We start from the raw sequence: 18247 nt of genomic DNA, 5'->3' as shown, positions 1-18247 counted from the left end.
ATGCCTATATGCTCTGGTTGTATATAATCTCATACTCATAACTGTCTTGGGTATCCCCCATTACTTCTGTAAAATCCATCCATATTTTCCCTCTTCATTTAAAGTAAGAGAATTTGAAAGATAGTCTTTTAGGGAAATACCTAATACCACAGTTCAAAAGATGAAAGATGGCTCTGTTTTAATGTGTACACATGCAGTGGGTTTTTTGGAGTTGACAAAAGTTACAATTACATAGCTGACATTGAAGTTTGGTCTACCTCATGTATTATTCAGTACCTGACTGAACTAGTGATGTATAATAAAACTTAATACAGCCATAGGTTTTGGTAGGTGTTTGACCTACAAGTAACAATATGGTGAAAAGCCTTTCCTACATATGGAAACCTTCAGATTCATCCTCCTCAAATGCATCTCACATTTAAAAGGTCAGCTTAATTGCTAATCTTTTCAAGCCTTGATTGTTTGTGGTAATGAATTAACACTGGAGATCTGATCCTATAGGTAAGTAGTCTCCTGCAGAACAGTTACTAAAGTCACTGTGAATTATATAAGCTAGACAACTCTGCACCGTATCTATTATTTGCATGTGAAAAAAAAATGGTCTGTGATCTAGAATGAGTTAAATGCTTGACAATTAAGCATAGCTGAGACAAAAAGTAGGAATGCTTTGGAAAGCTATACAGCGAAGAGACTAAAGAACAAGAATGCAGAAAAATTACTATTCCGGGCCCTAAATATGAACTACAGCAGGCAAGAGAAAGAAGCCTCGTAATACCAGCTTGCATTCTGTAGGATGCGTCTATACTATAAAAAGTAACTTTCTTAAATGAAAGAGTTCCTGTATTACAATGTTATAAGCTTTCCAAACTTCTTTTGCAGACTTTTGCCCAGCCAGTTAAGTTTAACTCTGACTTTGGGGTTTTTGAAGTAGTTAATGATGCCCCACAATGCCTGGAAAGCCAGCTGAAAAAAATTGTACATGATCAGAAACCTCCAAACCCCATTTATGATGTTCTAAGGAAAGCAAAGAACGACAGGCTGCTCTCCAAAATGCGCAGAGCTTCTCCAACCTTCAATATCGATCCAAATTACAACACTATGGTAAGCATCTTATAGCCCCCGGGTTTATATTTAGATCTTACTGCAAAGATACTGGCAGTAGTTGTTGTTGTGTTTGGCTTGGTAGCTTGGGAAAAATGTTAATTTATGTTAGGAAAACTTAATGATGGGCCAAATTATGCCCTGCAATGCACATGTGTCTAGCAGACAAGTGAATGGAATTATACATGTACATCCTGTAGCACAGAATTTTGAAGATTCTGTAGGGCAGGATTCAGTTGTGTGGTCCGAATACTTTTTAATATTAAAAGAAAAAATATTATGACAACAGTTACTTTACCAGTGATCCCTGGAATGTGCAAATTGACTGAAACTAATGCATCTCAGTCTTTCCTTATTAATTAATTTCCTTGTATGGCTATGAGCTCATCTGTGGTCTGGCAACACATAAGTCTCTCTTCCATTAATTCCCAAAGGATTTACATGGTTAGCATCAATTGAAATGGCCAGAGAAAATAATCTTTGACAACAAGAAAGCTAAATTAATGGAAAGATAGGTTGGATTTTAGAAAAAAATTCTTGTTTCGGACTTGCTCAGACACTATCAATTTTGGTATTCTTACCTGTTTACTTTCAGGGCTTTCTTCAGCACCAAATTAGGCAGGTTAAAATCAGGAATTGAAGCACCGTATGGACCTGAGAGACTCCAAGACAGTATAATTAGTTGTGGGAGTTTACCTTTAAAGAATAGCTTTGGAGGAGAAAAAATATTTCACTGGGATACTTGGTTTATTCCTTTCTTGCTTACTTTGCATCGGTGTGACTGATGTGACTTCAGTTCATTTCATTCAAGGCCAGTCTAAGGTCTTGCTACATTTTTAGAGGCGGCTGCTCTAAATTATGTCATATCTGGAAAGCTGAGAGAAAATCAGGGAGTTGTAGCAGTCTGCTGCTCTGCCCAGTATAAGCTGAATGATTTTCAGAAAAGAAAACAGTGTTGAGAGAGGTCAAAAGGCAATGATGTTTAACAAAATGATAGTAATGTGAGATTGCAATTATCTGCATCTAAACTGGACAAATGCTATGATAGGACAAGGCTTACAGACATCCCTACCATGTTAAATAATTATTTTCACAAATACTTTGCTTGAGAGCACAAAAGCAGACCTATTCTCGATTTCTTATTTGCTCTCAGGATTCAACTGAGGAAACGTTGTGTGCTTGTGCAAGTCTGGCTAACGTTGCTCTCTGGGATAACCTCACGTCATTGCAATTGTGGATGACCTTTTTTGACAAATTCAAAGCCATTTCACTATTACTTACATCTTTCATGTGGTTTGGAGCAACAGGGCTCCTGTATTATTTAAGAATACATTTCTTCCTGTGGGCCATTTTCCATAGATGGGAAGCATTATGGCCTTTTGAGGAGCAGTATGCCTCAGTACACTTTCTTCTCCTTTTTGGGGGAAGGGGAGATGTTTCTTCTTATTTTTGACTCCTCCTTTACTAGACAAGTGACTTAGATGACTCATCCAGTTCAGCTTGGCATCTCAAGGCTGAGCTGGAACAAAATGGCCTACAAAACAGCATGCCAAAAATTGTTACTGCAACTACACAAGGTGAAAGAAGTCAGCTTCATTCATTGTACTACACTATGAACCAGAAGTCATCCCAGACCAACTGCATCAAGTAGTTCTGTTCAAATCAAATAGGATTTGATCTTTCAGGCATCAGGTGATGCTGCCTCCTTTGCTTTGACTGCTTTCTTCACACTGACCGAAGAGATTGACAGTTGCTTTGAATGTTACATTGCTACCAAAAGTCACCTTGAGTGGTCATCGCTGGCACATTACTAATGAAAATGAGCTATGATTGGAGAATCCTATTAGGCCTTTCAAGCTACAGCCTGAATTTAAACACATCTTGCTGAAGAAATACACCCAGTGGTATTTTTCTCTGTATTTTACTTCCCCCTCAGACCATTACAAATTTACAGATAAGCAAAAGTTCTCCGCATGTGTGCATGCACACTTGCAAATTATTGATATGGAGGTAAGTATCTTTTTATCAATAGTCAAAATCAACTTGGCATAAAATATATCAAGAAAAAAACCTGCGGAGTTGGGTAGAATTGATCACAACTATGGAAAGAAACTGGCTGGCATCCCACATACCTTACTTCAGAGAAACCCCAGTTCAGCCAAGCACTTAAGTATGTGTTTAACTTTAATCAAGGGAAGTTAAACACATGCTTAAACTTAAACACGTGCTAAAAGCTTTGCTGGATTGGGTCCCAGCAAGGCCTAAGGCTGACTGGGTAAGGAAGCTAACCAAGGTAACAAAACCCATCAGATTAAATGTAGCATCTTTCTCTGGGGAAGGGGAAAGCGTAGAGGTTCTTTCCTTCTGATAGTATACATAATTTTGTGTACCAGCCATGTGCAGACGTGAACATGTTACGAATCACTCAGATAAAAAACTGGGCTGTGAGTCAGTAAATACATAAATATTAAATGCCAAAATAAAGAGACTATCTTCTGTATTTCAAAAAAGCTTGTCAGTTACCAAAAAGAAGCATACACTGTGTGGTTGGGAGTAATTAGTCTCCATCTTGACAAATTACATTGTATGAGCCACTGCCAACATAAGCTTTCCATATTTTGAAACATTTTCTTCTCTCTAAATGAAACCACCCACTTTCTGAGTAATTCAGATTTTTTTAATCCCCTACAGATATATATGAGGCAGAAATAACCCTTGTCCCTAACGGAATATTAGCTCATGGAAAGAAAATTTAAAATGTAATCTACGTGAACTGATTATTTGATACAGCAAGTAGCATCCATGCCCAAACTTCACCTGTTTTTATGGATAAGTGGAGTTACTGCATTCTTCCAAATCATCAGTCTCACCTCCACTAAACGGAAAAATGCACCTCAGATAAATAAAACAGGTCATCCCCTAAGAGTGGAAAATGTACGTTCTTAAAAAAAATATTAAAAAGTCTGCCGTGTGTCATTTCTAAGGGAAACAGCTATGGATCACTGTGGCCCATAGAGAGCTTGCTCTCTGTGTAAGACTAGCCATAGTTTTTTGCTTAGCTGGCTCTGTGTAGCTCACTGCTCAACACCTCCTTTCCACCCCCAAACCAATCCTTGGAGGCACCTCCCTTTCTACTTTGACGAGGCACTGAGGCTTAGACCGCCTGAACAGAAATCTGTTATGGGCCCGATTCATAATGCAGTTAGGTTTCCACTACAAGAGTTACTGTGTGCAATGCAGTTATGCAATGCTCCGACATAGAAGCGGGAAAGGTGATAACTGATTGGCTTTTTATTTGTTTGATTTTGTTTGATTTTGTTTGATTCCCATTCTGGGAATATAAATTAAGTTAAGGGTTTCTTACTCTTCAAATTCTTGAGGAAAAATGTAATAGTGGTTATTTATAAAATGTGATAAAGTCAGAAAAATTAGCGGTTTCCTATTGCAGAAAATTCATAAACATCAGTTTGCATTTGGAATTGTACAGTAAAAGTATGATTCATACACACATTATTTCCGAAGAAAAAACACCTATGATTTCTTTAAAAAGTGGTATTCTTATAGGTGAAATCAGATTTAGACCTTGTTAGCTGTTAATCAGAAAGTAAAGTAACTCAATTGTCCCAGCACGATTAAGGCTAAACTGGATAACAAAGGTGATGTTCATAGTATATCTGTCTTCCTGAGACTGCTTCTGTAGAAGGGGATGGAGAGAATCAGTTACATGGCAAACAAAAACAGAAAGTCAAGAATTCTGCACACCTTTGGCATTTCTTTTTTCATAGTGTCTTGATCGAGAACAAGCAATTCAGTGGATTAAGAAAGAAAGGCTCCCAGCATTTCTAGAAAGCGACTGTTACTTTGAATACAGGTACTGCAATCTTATATGTTGTCTCTCAGTTTTAAATTTGTACGTCTTTCTCTTCTGTCTAATTCATATTGACGGTACCCTTAATATGTTTTCTCCCACCTCTTGTCCTGTTTAATTTTAGCATTTTAGTGACCTGGATAAAGTTAAATCAGTGAATTGTTTCACTCATCATTCTGTAATTTTCCTTGACCATTAACTACATCCTATATTACACCGTTACAGAGAGAGTAAGCGTGAGGTTTACTGATTTCTGGATCTCTGTTCCACTGAGATATCATGGTAGCAATGCACCTCTCTCTAATCAATATGGAGGCCATATAAGTGAAAGATATGAATCCATGAAATCTATTTGGAAAAAACAGCCAGTCCTTTTTATTTCAATTATTAGTTTTGTATTGTTGGGCCTACAGTCAGACTTCCTTTTGCAAGGTTCTCTGGGGGATGCTGTGGCATAGTTGGATGATTTACAGTTGTACACTTGCTATATTTTTCAAGATGTCCTTTCAGCAGATGTTCAGGAGGTTTAGTGTGCGTTTTGGAAGGATCTACCTCTATACATCCCTTAAGGTTGTGTCTAGATGCTGATAACTGTAGTGTGTTTTAGGGGTCCTACAAGGAGAGGCAGCCTGGCACTAGGGTTCACAAAACTCATGTTTGGTGATTGTAATGACAGCCTAGTTACTGGGGTATGGACTTCTGCTTGAAAAATTTCAAAATATTTTTAACTTTCTATATCCCAAAGACTACACTTACATTCAAGGGGAAAACTGTGCAAAGAATAAACAAACAGTGAAAGAGTGCTCAATTTTACCTTTAATAGCAGCCTGCTTTACACGTATCTGGGCCTCGTGAAGCACTAAAAATTTGATCTTCTGCTATAGTAAAGTATTTCCTTGATCAAGCAGAGTTACCTAAGAGAATTACATAAACTAACTTTAAACATGTGCCTAGTTTCCACTGACATCAGTATTTTAAGTTGCTTTCCTGAATCAGGATCAAGATAGGCTGAGATGCTGAAGAGGAAACTTGCATTTAAAGATGAAGATACCCCAACCCTAGAATGAAATCCTATTTGTCCTCAAACAGTGGGGACAAATGAAACTGGGCATTCAGCTCATGGTGATAGGCTCAGGTATAGGCTTCTTCTTCCCTTCACATGCACCTTGGTTGGTTTTGTACTGCTTTCTAACTTAACTGAGTAAGTTCTGCCACAGTTCTTGAGCCCAGAGCATCCTCATTATTGCCATGTGGTTCTAGGATTGCCTTTCCTGAACATCGCAAGGTTCACACTAACACAAGGTAGCACTGGAGTGCTGTTAAGTACTATGAAGTCTTCATATAGCAGCCAGCTGCACATGGTAGCACCAGCTGTCTTGTTATCATCTGAAAGTTCAATTGGTATGATCACTGCTGTGGCATTGCTGCTGGGAGATTGCTTGTATCAGGACCAGGAAATGTAGTGTCTGGTAGTGACACAGGGCTTCTGCAATCTGGGAGAATAGTTCCATTTTAGCAATCAAAATGTTCAAGGGCTTCTTGGCAGGGCTTGGGACTGCATAGATACATGCAAGATCATCCTGACAGAAATCAGTTTTACTGGTAAAGCTTGATAATGCAAAGCAGGCCACCAACTGTAAAGCCCACCAACTGGTGGGCTATGGAATGGCAGTACTGGCGTTTACGCATGTGACAGCAGGTGAGGGGTGAAATAACAAAGCAGATCATGAAGTTCCTTGTAGCAATTTATTTTTAGAGTTATCATGGTTTTTATTGCCCATTCTAGGGAAAAATCAACTGTTTTCTGACTAAAAGCTAAAATTAACTATTTTCTTGTCACAACGTTTAATTTCAGGCTAGCTAAATTGATATCACAGGTAGAATGGAGCAAGACTGGCATTAATTTCATTATAGATAGTGACTACTATCCCTGGGTAAGGAAGCAAGACTCAAGTTCTCCCCCTCTTGAAGAGGATTACACTTCGTTGACTATGAAGAAGTTCTACATATCACTTGGCCAGGTAAAATAAACATGTTTAGTGGGTGTAACATCAAGCTAGATTGAATGCAGTGGGTTAAATTATTGTAACTGAGGTCACAACCTAATTGGACAACTGATTCTCTGAATATCCCTTATTTTCAAAGCTCTTTGTACTATAGAAGAAGGTTGATGGGTTGTAATACAGCTTAAACAGAAGCTGTGTTACAAGTATGCTCACCTACCGTCATACAGCTCTCTTCACTGGGAACTACTGTTACAGAAATCTACACAAACAGACTGCATAAAATGACTACAGACAGTAAGCCCTCTGCTCTCAGAAACAGTGCAATAAATAGAGAAATTTGAATTATTCTATGACATTTCTTTTCCTAGGCTACCGTTTCTCAGACAAAGGATTGGTTTACGTTAGCAAAACGAAGTGAATCCATGAAGACTACAGATTCATTTATGCATCCTGTAGCTTCTAGTCAAATTCAAGATATTCAGTGTTTGCCTGGGCAGCATGAAAGAGACGATTCATTAAGTGAAAAAGATAGCCTTCCGGGTAAGTGACAGGGGCTCAGCCATCGTATTTATAACACAACTCTGACTAGGTGGAAAGAAAAGGCATTCCAAGGAATTGCTGCTAACTCCACTTATTACCTTCTGAGTATTGCATGGTAACTTAGGTCTCAGACGGGGATTTGTTTCTTTCCATAGCCACAACATTAAATGAAAATTTGAGCTAGTAGCCAAGTAATTTTGTGACAGTAGAAGCCTCCTTTCTTACATATTTCTGTCTCATAGATGTCTATAAGTTTCAGCTGAGGGTTTTTTTTTTTCCATTTGATATGTTTTGAAAGACTTTCTTGTCTGGATTCTTTGGGTATTTGATAATGTATGATTTGTGTTGCAGCCATCTTCTTAGGGTATTTATGTTGGGCACTTAAAGGCCTTTCGGCTGCCAATTTTTATGAATCTTATAGAACACAATCGTTTGTGACACTCCCATCTATCTGTCAAATTTAGCTGAAATTGTTCAGTAGGTTTCAAAGGTACTGGGAGAGAACATACAGATGTACATATGGACATACCTGATTGCATAGCCTTGCTTCTGCTCTGTAGGCAGTAGCAAGATGAACAGAGAAGTCTCAGCTCATATGTTAGGAGTTCTCTCTCCCCATTCTCAGGGGAAAAAGCAGCCATTCCACTTTGAGACTTGTACTGCTGGGACCTCGGAGTCCAATGGCTGAATGGAAAATTGAAAGACATGATAACTCCAGAAGTCTGTCCTCTTCCCCAAACCCATGAGGGTCACCCCAGGAAATACATTGCTTATGCATGGATTATTAATGAAGTTATTCAAGTTGCACTTGTTTACAGCTCACGACTCTACCACTAATTTTTGCAGTGCTTTGAGCAGAGAGTTCACAAGTGCACCATTCTTGCAGAGCGCCGTAATGTAGTGTAGCTCTGTATTGCAGTGGGCTGGCCATAGGCCTATGGAAAGCCTCTCTGTCTCTTCTTCTGCTGCAGTTGTCCTGCAGTCAACAGCATTTTGCCTCAATGAATATTTCACATCTTCTCACTGAAAACTTTATTTTAAACATAGACCTTCATTTTGCATGTGCTTATTACTCTTCTTCATGCTTATTTCATGGGAAATCCAGCATTCTTTCAGTCAGAAAACTTTATTTAGGCACAGTATTCACCTGGTGTAGGGGTCAGGCACTGGAAGCAATAAAGGTCATCAACTAAGATTATCAGAGCCAGCCTGCAATTAGAAAGAGTTCAATAGCTGAAGGTATTTGCTTGGACAATCCAGTTTGAATTCCTTGCTCACTTCTTCAGTCGGATCAGGGTTATCAACTAATGTCTTAAGCAAAACCCTGAGCCACTTGGCTTTTGAGTACTCAAGAGCTGTGTATCTCTCTCCCTAATTCCCTCAGGTCCTGTGAAATAATTCTTCATGTTTCAATTTCACAGAACTGTGTTGAGAAGCTATGATTTTTCTTTTTCAAGTGAAAACATTTGAAATAGTTTAGAAATAAGAAAAGATATTTTAAATCACACTGATTTTTATATTAATGTCAACATATTGTGCCATATGCACTTACACATGAAATTATGTAAGTGCAGAGCAGGGAATCACTATGCCATGTTCCTAACCCAAGTGTCTGTCTGTGACAGTGGCCAGCACTGGTTAGACGTGGCTTATTTTCAGAGGAAGATGGAAGGAATGTTTAACTGCCATCACTATTTATTGACTAGGCCACCATAGAGGGTTACACAGGCTGATAACATCACAAATGGGAATTCAGTGGATCTGAGAGATTTAGCCCTTTTCTGTCACTGTTAGATGTAGTGTATGTGCTCAGAGGTTGTAGCAGTCTCCTCACTGACAATGGTTTTGCCTTAGTGATACAATAGAGTATGAAAGCCTACATCTTAGCTTTAGGGAAATACAGAAGATTCAGTTTATTCTATAGTTTAAATGCTGGATTGATATGAAGATATTGTAGAGCCACAACTGAATTATGACTTTGGTTTTTTTTACTTTCACTTAGATTCTGCTGCTGTTCACAATATCTGTAGTTATTCTGCTCAGTTTTACAGGGCTGACTTGTACAGCATTAACCTAGCTAAGCAGTATGTATAGTCAAGGTCATCTTTGCTAACATGGTCCAGAAGTACTCTATTTCCTAAAAGTCTGGCAGAAGTAGAAAAGATATTTGAGCAAGTTAAAGCAGTAAGTTTCTTTCTCAGCAAACCAGGACGGCAGGGCATGCTTAATAGCATGGGGATGATGAGGAGTTGGGTAAAAGGAATTAAGGAGAGAAGTGTAGACCAAAAAAACAGGGCTGGTCACTGTTCTGAACTTTGTTAGTTATGAAACATCTCTAAATGGAAAGGAGCCATTTTCGGGTGGCAGACTGGACTGCAGGATTGTTAAATGTTTCCAGAGCCCTTGACATAATCATCTGTTTTGTTGTCCTTCTATGTATGTCAAGATTTTACCCAACTGACAGAGGCCTGTTCAATGTTTTAATCTTTTGCAATAATCAACGTAAGTAGACAAAGAATTATCACTTACTAGCTTCCTCAAGCCTAAATAAAAACCAGTCCTGCTACATACTGTGACTCTGATCAAACTATGACCAAATGCTCAGGAAGAAACTAGGCTTTGCAGCACATCAAGGTGGTTTAACAAGTGCTGGGGAGCTGGGATGCTCAGCTGACTAAACAAGACAATTGGCTCCACAGGGAGTTGTTCCTGAACTCTGCTGCTCTGCTGGAATTCAACAGGGAATGAGTTTCTGAGTCACGGGGCTGAGTTTCTAGCCAGATAGCAACAGCAGAAGCACCTCTGCTATTCCCTGCTCTGCAGCATGACATGGTCTGATTGTTCTGCAGCAGCACAACCTAAATATGTTGCATTTTTTAACTTGGAAATGTTGATATGCAAGAGAACAGTCCTGAATCAAAAGGTGTTCAATGATTTTTTCTGATTTAATGCAGAAGCAGGCTCTCTTTCTAAGGAATGCCACCAACGGAGTTTCCTTTCCCCTTCAAGGACAGCATCAGCAAAAGCCGACATTATTAGGGAGAGATCCAAAGAGGCTGAGGAGGGTTCTTCTGTGGCCATTGCTGAACCTCCTTCCCATACTCAGTTAAGAGTTTATCTAGACCCGAAATGGGACAGTGCAGCAAAAGAAGAAAATGGACAGGAAAGCGCAACTTTTCAGACACTGGAAGAATTCATACCAGCTTATACTCAATTTGTAATGAAGGAACCTATTTCAGAACTGACCCAACAGCCAGCTGCTGACATTGAGAGTGATGTGGATTTCCACAAACAGCCTGAAGTGTTTATACACGAGTTAGCAAATAATGAATTTGCCTGTGGTACTGCAGAGTCACTCTTTTCCCATGGTTCTCCATTTACTGTCCTGGACTCCAAGGGAGATGTAAGAGAACAAGATACTGAAGAAGTAAGCTTAAGATCAAGTTCTGAAAGTGATGGGGCAGACAGTAGGGCTGCCTGGTGTATTAGTCACAGGACTTATGACACTGGCAACAGACACGAGTTTGAAAGATTCAAGAAGTTCATTAAAGGAACGCTTGGGGAGAGGTACTGGTGGCTCTGGATGGATATTGAAAGACTAAAGGCTCTTAAGGACACTACAAGGCAGCAAAGGTACTTCCCATTATTTAACAGTTATTCCCGTTGTTTTAGTACTTGTAATCCAGCTAGATCAATGCAGGTTTTGAGATTTCAGAATAAATTGTAATGTTTGAATAGGACAGGCACAATTAAAGTAATCATGAGTGTCCTGACAAGGTAAGTCAGGAATGACTCTGCTGAAGCTGATAAAACTCTTTTTGCAGAGTCATGTTTTCAAAGCTTACATGCAGTCGGAATTACCACAGTATTAAGGCTTTGTTAGAAAGAGATTTGGAAAACAGATGGCAACAGAAAGAAAAAAAAAGAATAAAAGAATTTAAATTCACAAGTAGGGCATTCAGTATGACAAACTGCTTTAGTGAAAGGCTTTGCTGGATTCAGATTGTCTATTCTAAGGCACTGCACATTTTATCTTATACACAACCTGCCTCTAATTTGTGGAAACATTGTTTTGGCTTTTGCCACTTGCAATTAAAAACATGTTGCATGACAGCAGTTTAACCAGTAGGATGAACTGTACTTAGTTCTGTATAGCATCTGATACATGCTTATGTGACTATTTTTGTTGACTCAAGGCAACTCAGTAAGATGAAAAAACTCTATCTGCTGAGCAGTGGAGACTATTTCCTCAGTTCGGAAGTGTTACTCAGACTTGATCTACTGCATGGAGATCAGTGGAATACAAGGCATTTAAGACGGATTCAGCCTGAAGTAGTGAAACCTCTACTTCTTTACTGGTATGAAAAAATGAACATGAACTAATATTCCATTGTTTAACAAATTCCCCTTTTCTTTGATAAGCCTATTAGGTCTATTTCATCTCACTTATCCCATTGCAATTATGGGAAGCAATGTCATCATAAATACTAGCAGATGTTGCCTCTGAATTTTTAGTTGACCCTAAACTACACTGCAATCTACTGAGAAGCCAGGTAGATCTGCCTTACTGAGCCCTTGTTATTTTATTGCCAGAGCATCTGAGCTACTTTGTGTATAGCTGCCTTGGATACCATTCAACTAAACTTTAGGCTGCAGGGTAGGGAAATCCCTCCAGGCATAGAAGGTTAATTCTGTCCTAACCTATTCCCCATATTGCCCTTCTCAAGTTTCTGAGGATGCTCTGTGTATACATCTATGCGGAATTTGACCCTGAGACTTTACTGTTCAGTGTCTGTCATACAAAATGCCTTTTACTTATTGACAGCTTAGGCAAGGATGCAAGTTCTACCCTGTTTCCAAAACATAAGCAAAATTTTTGAAGGTCTTCTCTCCTCCCCAAGGGGGATCAACAAATTGCAGGCATAAACAAATACCTGCAATTGTTAACTTTGCTGTGGAGCCTCATGAGAGTTGCGGTCTGTGTCCTGTGACCTACAATCCTTTCCCATTCTTTGCTGTAGGATGGACGGGGCATATCCTACTGCAGACTCATACAAAGGCAACTGTGTAATGGTGCAGAATTTGCAACCTAAGTTTATGTGTAGCTTGGTTTTAGATTTGGAAGAGTGTAATATCTAAACATATCTTTAATACTAACTGATTTTTAAATTTAGGTGCATATAGGACCATATCTTGATACAGGAAACACCATCATAGGAAAAAAAAAAGAAGCCGAATAGCCCAGTATTTCATGTTTTCGGAAAGTTCTAACTGTTAGATTTTTTTTTTCCTAGGGGTCCCAGATTTTGTGTCACTCATTCAACAGCAATACAAACTGCCAGTGCAAAATTGAAGCTCTGGCACACGTGCCAAGAGAGACCAAGGGTGGACATTGATCCTTTTCCACAAATGGTTTCATTGCTACCATTGACACCTAAGTCTTGCATACCCAGGACACCACCTTCCCTTCCTCAGGTAGGTAGGATCACAACATTAAAAAATGAAGCCTTGCCCCATCAAAAATAATGATAAAACTCCTTAATTCAATGAGACAAGAATATGGTACTTGGTTGTTAGGAAGATTTAGCAACTGGTCTGTTGCAGACGGTTATGTATAAAAATGCAACAAAATTTTACTATACTTTATGCAACAAGTTGCTATAAATTGAGTCAAATTATCTTCTCAGTTACATCCTCACTATTTCATAAGTGTTTTGGATAGATATTTTAGCTTGAAATTCTCAGAACTGCAAAATTAAGTATCTAGCAGTGCAGATTCTGCCCTTCAACCAGCCTTATCTTAATCCAAAGTAATTCTTACAACTTCACTGCAGTTACCCTGAATCTACCCCTCATGTTTGTAAAAAGGGCAGAGTTCTGCTCATGTTCTATCACCACAGTCCTTCAATCAGCTACACACGATTTTTGCTTTCTACAGAGGGCCATGAGCCACACAACACAGACCTTTTCACAGCGTGTAGCTTGCAGGTGGCCAGTTCAGTTTTGACTCTTTTCTTCCTTGAAAGCCTGAATTTGAGAGGTATCTGCAATGAAAGGTGCAGGTTTTCAGCAACGAAGTGTTAAACCTCAGGACAGAAGGTACTTGGAGAATGTGAATTGAGACTGTGGTTCCAGTATCAGGAACTGGATGGTCTATGCCACAGATCTGCTTACACATACCTCTGTTACTTTGAGTTGGATAGTTTTAGACTACAACTATATTTTTTAAAAAGCTAATTCATGGAGATAATGGAGGAAAAACAGTGGGACAAGTTTCCTGTTCAGAAGAAGCTGGGTTCAGGAGCCAGATTCCTGCTGATCACAGCAGGAATGGGAGCCAGAAGCAGCTGCCTCTTACAGAGACCAGTTCTGGCTTCACAAGGTGTGCTAATGACCCAGGACTAGCTGTAGGTCAGGGAGACAGGATACTAACTCTGCAGGTTTTCCAGCCCCTGTTGAGTTCAGCACTTGAAGAAAACTATGACCCAGCACCCGTGAACCTCACAGAATCAGCTGATGGACCGTTTCTTGCTGCTTTTTTCTTTTTTTTTCTGTGAGAAATCTGGACTTCTGAATCTTCCAGCTCCACTGTGCTTGCAAGAGCTTAGAAAGAGCAGCAACTCTGGGTGAATTTCTGAGGGCACTCAATGCAACTGGCATCTCCAAAAAGTCATAGCATGATTTTGTTCAAAATAAGTCAGTGATGGTGTGGCAGAATGTCCCCTTTCTCTCTTAGTCTGAGTGATTGTATCTGTCTTATAGCCCTGGTTTATAGTGAGATACTTAAGGTAATCTTTTAGTAAAGATTCACAAAACATGTTCACATGCTCTTCACCTGACATCGTCTGTAATTCTATGCAAAGTGCATGTAACATATTTCTACCTGTTAAAATGTAATTTTATGTTATAGTGGTTATTAAGGTGTGCTGAAAAATCCTGGAAGATATTAAGAGTTTTTTGCAATTTGCAGTATTACATGTTGTGATTGACAAGGAAAAATGGTCCTGAAAACCCTTGAATGTTTTTGAGTAGTTAATGAGATCATGTTAAGAAAACACAAAGGTGGAAAAATAACCAGAATTGGCTTGTTTTTCTTTTATGTCTTTTAGAAAAGTAGAACAAGCTCACCAACAACTGTATTAAAACTAGCTACACCAAATTTCTCTTTGAAGAGATCATTAAAATTATCATCTACCCTGTCATCAAGTCAGAGCCCCCAAAGGGATGACATTTCTAGCAGCAGAAAGTGGTAAGTACCAAAGTCCCTCGTACATCTTTCTGCACACCAATATACCTCAAATATTTATGAAAGGCTTTTAGATCCTACTGTTTTCATGAATACTTTCCTCTAATATAATAATCTGCTTATGAAGGTACAGATTGCATGCATGGAGAATTCCTCCTTGGCTGATTAGTTTCTCATTCGTTTGTGCCACAACACAAAAGGGTTTATTTCTCCAAACACAAGTGTTTTATCCTCTCTTGTATAATTGTTGATATTCTCTACATACATTTATATTCTTTTACCCTGTCTCAAGCACTTGCCCTCAAAGATATGCTGTGTCAGGAATTTCCACAGGGCCACATGAAAAAGTACTCCTCTACATTTTTTACATTTATTATAAATTTGAACTCCATGTGCTTTTTCCTCTACTATTCACTATGTCATTCTACATCTCTCATGCCCCTTCTTAGCTGTTTATTTTATAAGCAGTCCTAGTTTTTTCTTAAATAGGTATTGAAATTTTTGTTTGTTTGTGGATCCAGGCCAAAGTCAGTGAGCAGAGACATGATTCATTGCTTAGCTTTGGATGGCACTGCAGACTCCAAATACCAGGGTCACAGAAAGTACACCTATGCTGAGCTTCTCCCGGTAAGTAGTGCTTGAAAATTGTAGTTGTCTTGAATCATGGGTTAAAACACTTTATTCTGTAGTATTAAAGGGGAAGTAGTCAATGATGGGGAGAAATTGGTTTGATTATGTGAATGTCAATGCCATATGCAGAGGTATAATTAGAATGTCAGCATTTTCTGTGTGGTATCCGTCACCTATTTGATAGGAAATCACGGCACATACAGAGGTTTATTTTCACTAGAAAGTGTTGATCTTCTCCATAGTGACCATGTGTTCAGTAGGCTGTTATGGAAAACTCACTGGATAAATGCTTCAGTGGAATTGTTGCCTAGGAAAGTATACCAGACTTACAATGAAAACTGAATCTGCCCTAGAAAGTCATTAAAATAGTAAAATTCGTAAGAGGAAAATGCTTCACTTGTACAATTCCTCTTTATTGCTTGTGTACTTAATTCTTTTCTTTGTTGAATTATTGCCTGCTAAGCAGGCCCTCAATCCAGCAAACCTCAGGAGGGACACGCTGCACAGAGGAACCTTTTCTCAATAACTGTTAAAATGCTGACAAATCAAACATGTGAGCTGTTAAGATTTGGCAATTTAAAATATATCTGAAACTTTTCAGGTTTGTGGAATGGTCTCGAAACAGCCTGCTGTTTCATGGCGGTATTGATACCCATGGCCTCACAACTTAAAAAAACCAACATATTATGAAATCTGGGCCTGTTTACATATGCATGGAGTTTGCTGATCACTTGAGCACATGCTTGCTTGTTTTTCACATCAAAATCATACTTTGTTTATTACTTCACTGCAATCATTTTACTTCTTTGTTAATTTTGACAGAAGAAAAGGCTAGTCTTTGCAATTAGGGGACATTTGCAGTTAGAAACTTATATTCAGGAAACGTTCACATCATGAACTATTAGTTTTTATACACCTTCATCATGCAGAGTTTCCCTCTGGCTGAGGGAGGAGAATATTATCCATTTACACTTACAGGGCTAGACTGGAGCCTACAGGACCCCACAATTTGCCATCACAAATATGATGCAAAGGAGAATGCAGGGATTCATGGTTTAACTTCATACTGGGAAGTGGTATTTTCCTGCTCTGCTTCAGAAGTCTGGCTTCCTCCTGCCCTTCTCCATCCCTGTTACTGTTTGGAAAGAAGCTGGTTGTCAGCCACCAAACTCATCTGCTCCCATTTCTGCTATCAGAGATGGCAAGTCAGCCAAAGTTTCTCTCTTGTGATCATCAGAAGCTAATTTACTAGTTTGTACCCTCCTCTAGCTTCTCTGTGAGCATTGTCAAAATGGATGTATTCTTCCTCAAATGCTCCAGGAGCTAGCCACAGTAAAGGGCATGGATTTCCTGTCCCCTAAAATGCTTATGATTTTGACGCTGATGTCAGTGGTGTAACCCCAGGAGTCATATCTTTTGTTCCATGGCAGTTAATCATTTCAAGGTTTGACCAGATAACCACCTATTAACTTCTGTTGGTTCAAAACACAGTAGCCTGAGCTGAGACAGCTTTTGACAGTGAAATTATATGATTTAGTATCATTGGAATTCCCCGGATTCGGAGCTAAAGAGTTATGACAGAATTGAGGCCAGGTTTGTTTTCCTGTTTCAAGTATTGATGAACCACCTAAGGGATGCTATGGTCATTTTACTACTCCGCATGCCTTCAGTCATCAGACTTATTCCACTGGATGTGAATATTTAGTGTGAAAATGGTATGGAGAGCTATGATAATTGCATATATAGTAAAAAATGGAGTCTGGTTTCTTGGGATGAAGATACTAATTGAACACACTGCATGGCCCTCCATTGCAATGTACTGACATTTGAAAATAATAAAAGCTTGTTATTCCTTGCTGTATAACTGTATTTTATTTGTCCAGGGGAAAAATGCTGCTGGCAGTGTTGTCTTACGGGGATCAAGAATGGAAAGCATGCTGCAGTCTCTTTATTTGGAGAACAGAGCAGGCTACTACTTCACACACTTCTGTGAGAAGTCAGGGAATAAGGTATGAGCGTTTTCCTACCCTGTGATAATTTAGTCCACAATTGACTGAATGCCAAGTTATAGAGGGCAGCCAGACTGAAAAAAAAAATGGAGAAAGAAAGATTGATGACTGGATGAATTATTACTTGTGAGACTCCAATCCCTCAACAACCATAAACTGTTCATGTGTATATTCAAACTAATGACAGGTCTTAACCAAGCTGTCAGATCCTAACTGTCTCACGCCTATTGGAAATCTGATTGTACCATCAGGGATAAAAAAAGACTAATCATCTTTAAAAACTAGCCTTTAACTTGGCAGAAAAAATGAGGTCTTAACCCACAAAAACATTTTTTAAAAAGATGGAAAATCCGCTATGCTATTACTCATGATAATCTGCCTCCTTCTTACTTGTTGGGTTAGTGATGTCCAAAATCTCCAATGTTTTAAAAACGTTCTTCTGCTTCCACGAAGCTTCTTGGATTTCTGAGAAACATAACACTATTTCTTCTCTGCAGTCAGCAGATCCATCATTCATTGCTGGGTGTAAATTGAGGATTGGTTGGAACAAGTTATGAATCTGAGTCAGTGTTTAGTGGCTTTGCAGAAAAATTGAGTCTTTAGGGGAGATTTGAATGCAATCAAGATGGACATCTGTTTTAGCGCTGGCACAACCCAGAATCCAGCAGCAGTAGCTAAAGATGCCTTTGGCTACCAGAAGGCAAGAGCCAATGTTTCCAAAGCTGAATACCTTCAGCTAAAAATGTTAAATGTGTATAGATAGAAATCTAAATAAAAGTCAGTTATTTTTTCATGGGAGATAGGCACCCACCTGTATGTCTTCTAGCCTTTGCAGGTGCCAGACTTC

At 39.0% G+C, this 18247-nt stretch overlaps 1 protein-coding gene across 1 annotated transcript in view; it reads left to right on the top strand.

Moving 5' to 3' along the window:
- Positions 1 to 18247, top strand: part of RGS22 (regulator of G protein signaling 22) — a 59967-nt gene that overhangs the window by 11626 nt on the left and 30094 nt on the right. Inside the window, exons 4-13 of the mRNA XM_075495470.1 lie at positions 880 to 1101; positions 4887 to 4972; positions 6825 to 6990; positions 7344 to 7515; positions 10470 to 11148; positions 11712 to 11873; positions 12810 to 12990; positions 14625 to 14764; positions 15283 to 15388; positions 17275 to 17400. Of these exons, the coding sequence (XP_075351585.1) occupies positions 880 to 1101; positions 4887 to 4972; positions 6825 to 6990; positions 7344 to 7515; positions 10470 to 11148; positions 11712 to 11873; positions 12810 to 12990; positions 14625 to 14764; positions 15283 to 15388; positions 17275 to 17400 (2040 nt within the window). The remainder of the gene's footprint in view (positions 1 to 879; positions 1102 to 4886; positions 4973 to 6824; positions 6991 to 7343; positions 7516 to 10469; positions 11149 to 11711; positions 11874 to 12809; positions 12991 to 14624; positions 14765 to 15282; positions 15389 to 17274; positions 17401 to 18247) is intronic.

Source organism: Mycteria americana, chromosome 2 (genome assembly GCF_035582795.1).
Source record: "Mycteria americana isolate JAX WOST 10 ecotype Jacksonville Zoo and Gardens chromosome 2, USCA_MyAme_1.0, whole genome shotgun sequence".
NCBI lineage: Eukaryota > Metazoa > Chordata > Aves > Ciconiiformes > Ciconiidae > Mycteria > Mycteria americana.
This window is presented reverse-complemented; position numbering and strand designations above follow the sequence as displayed.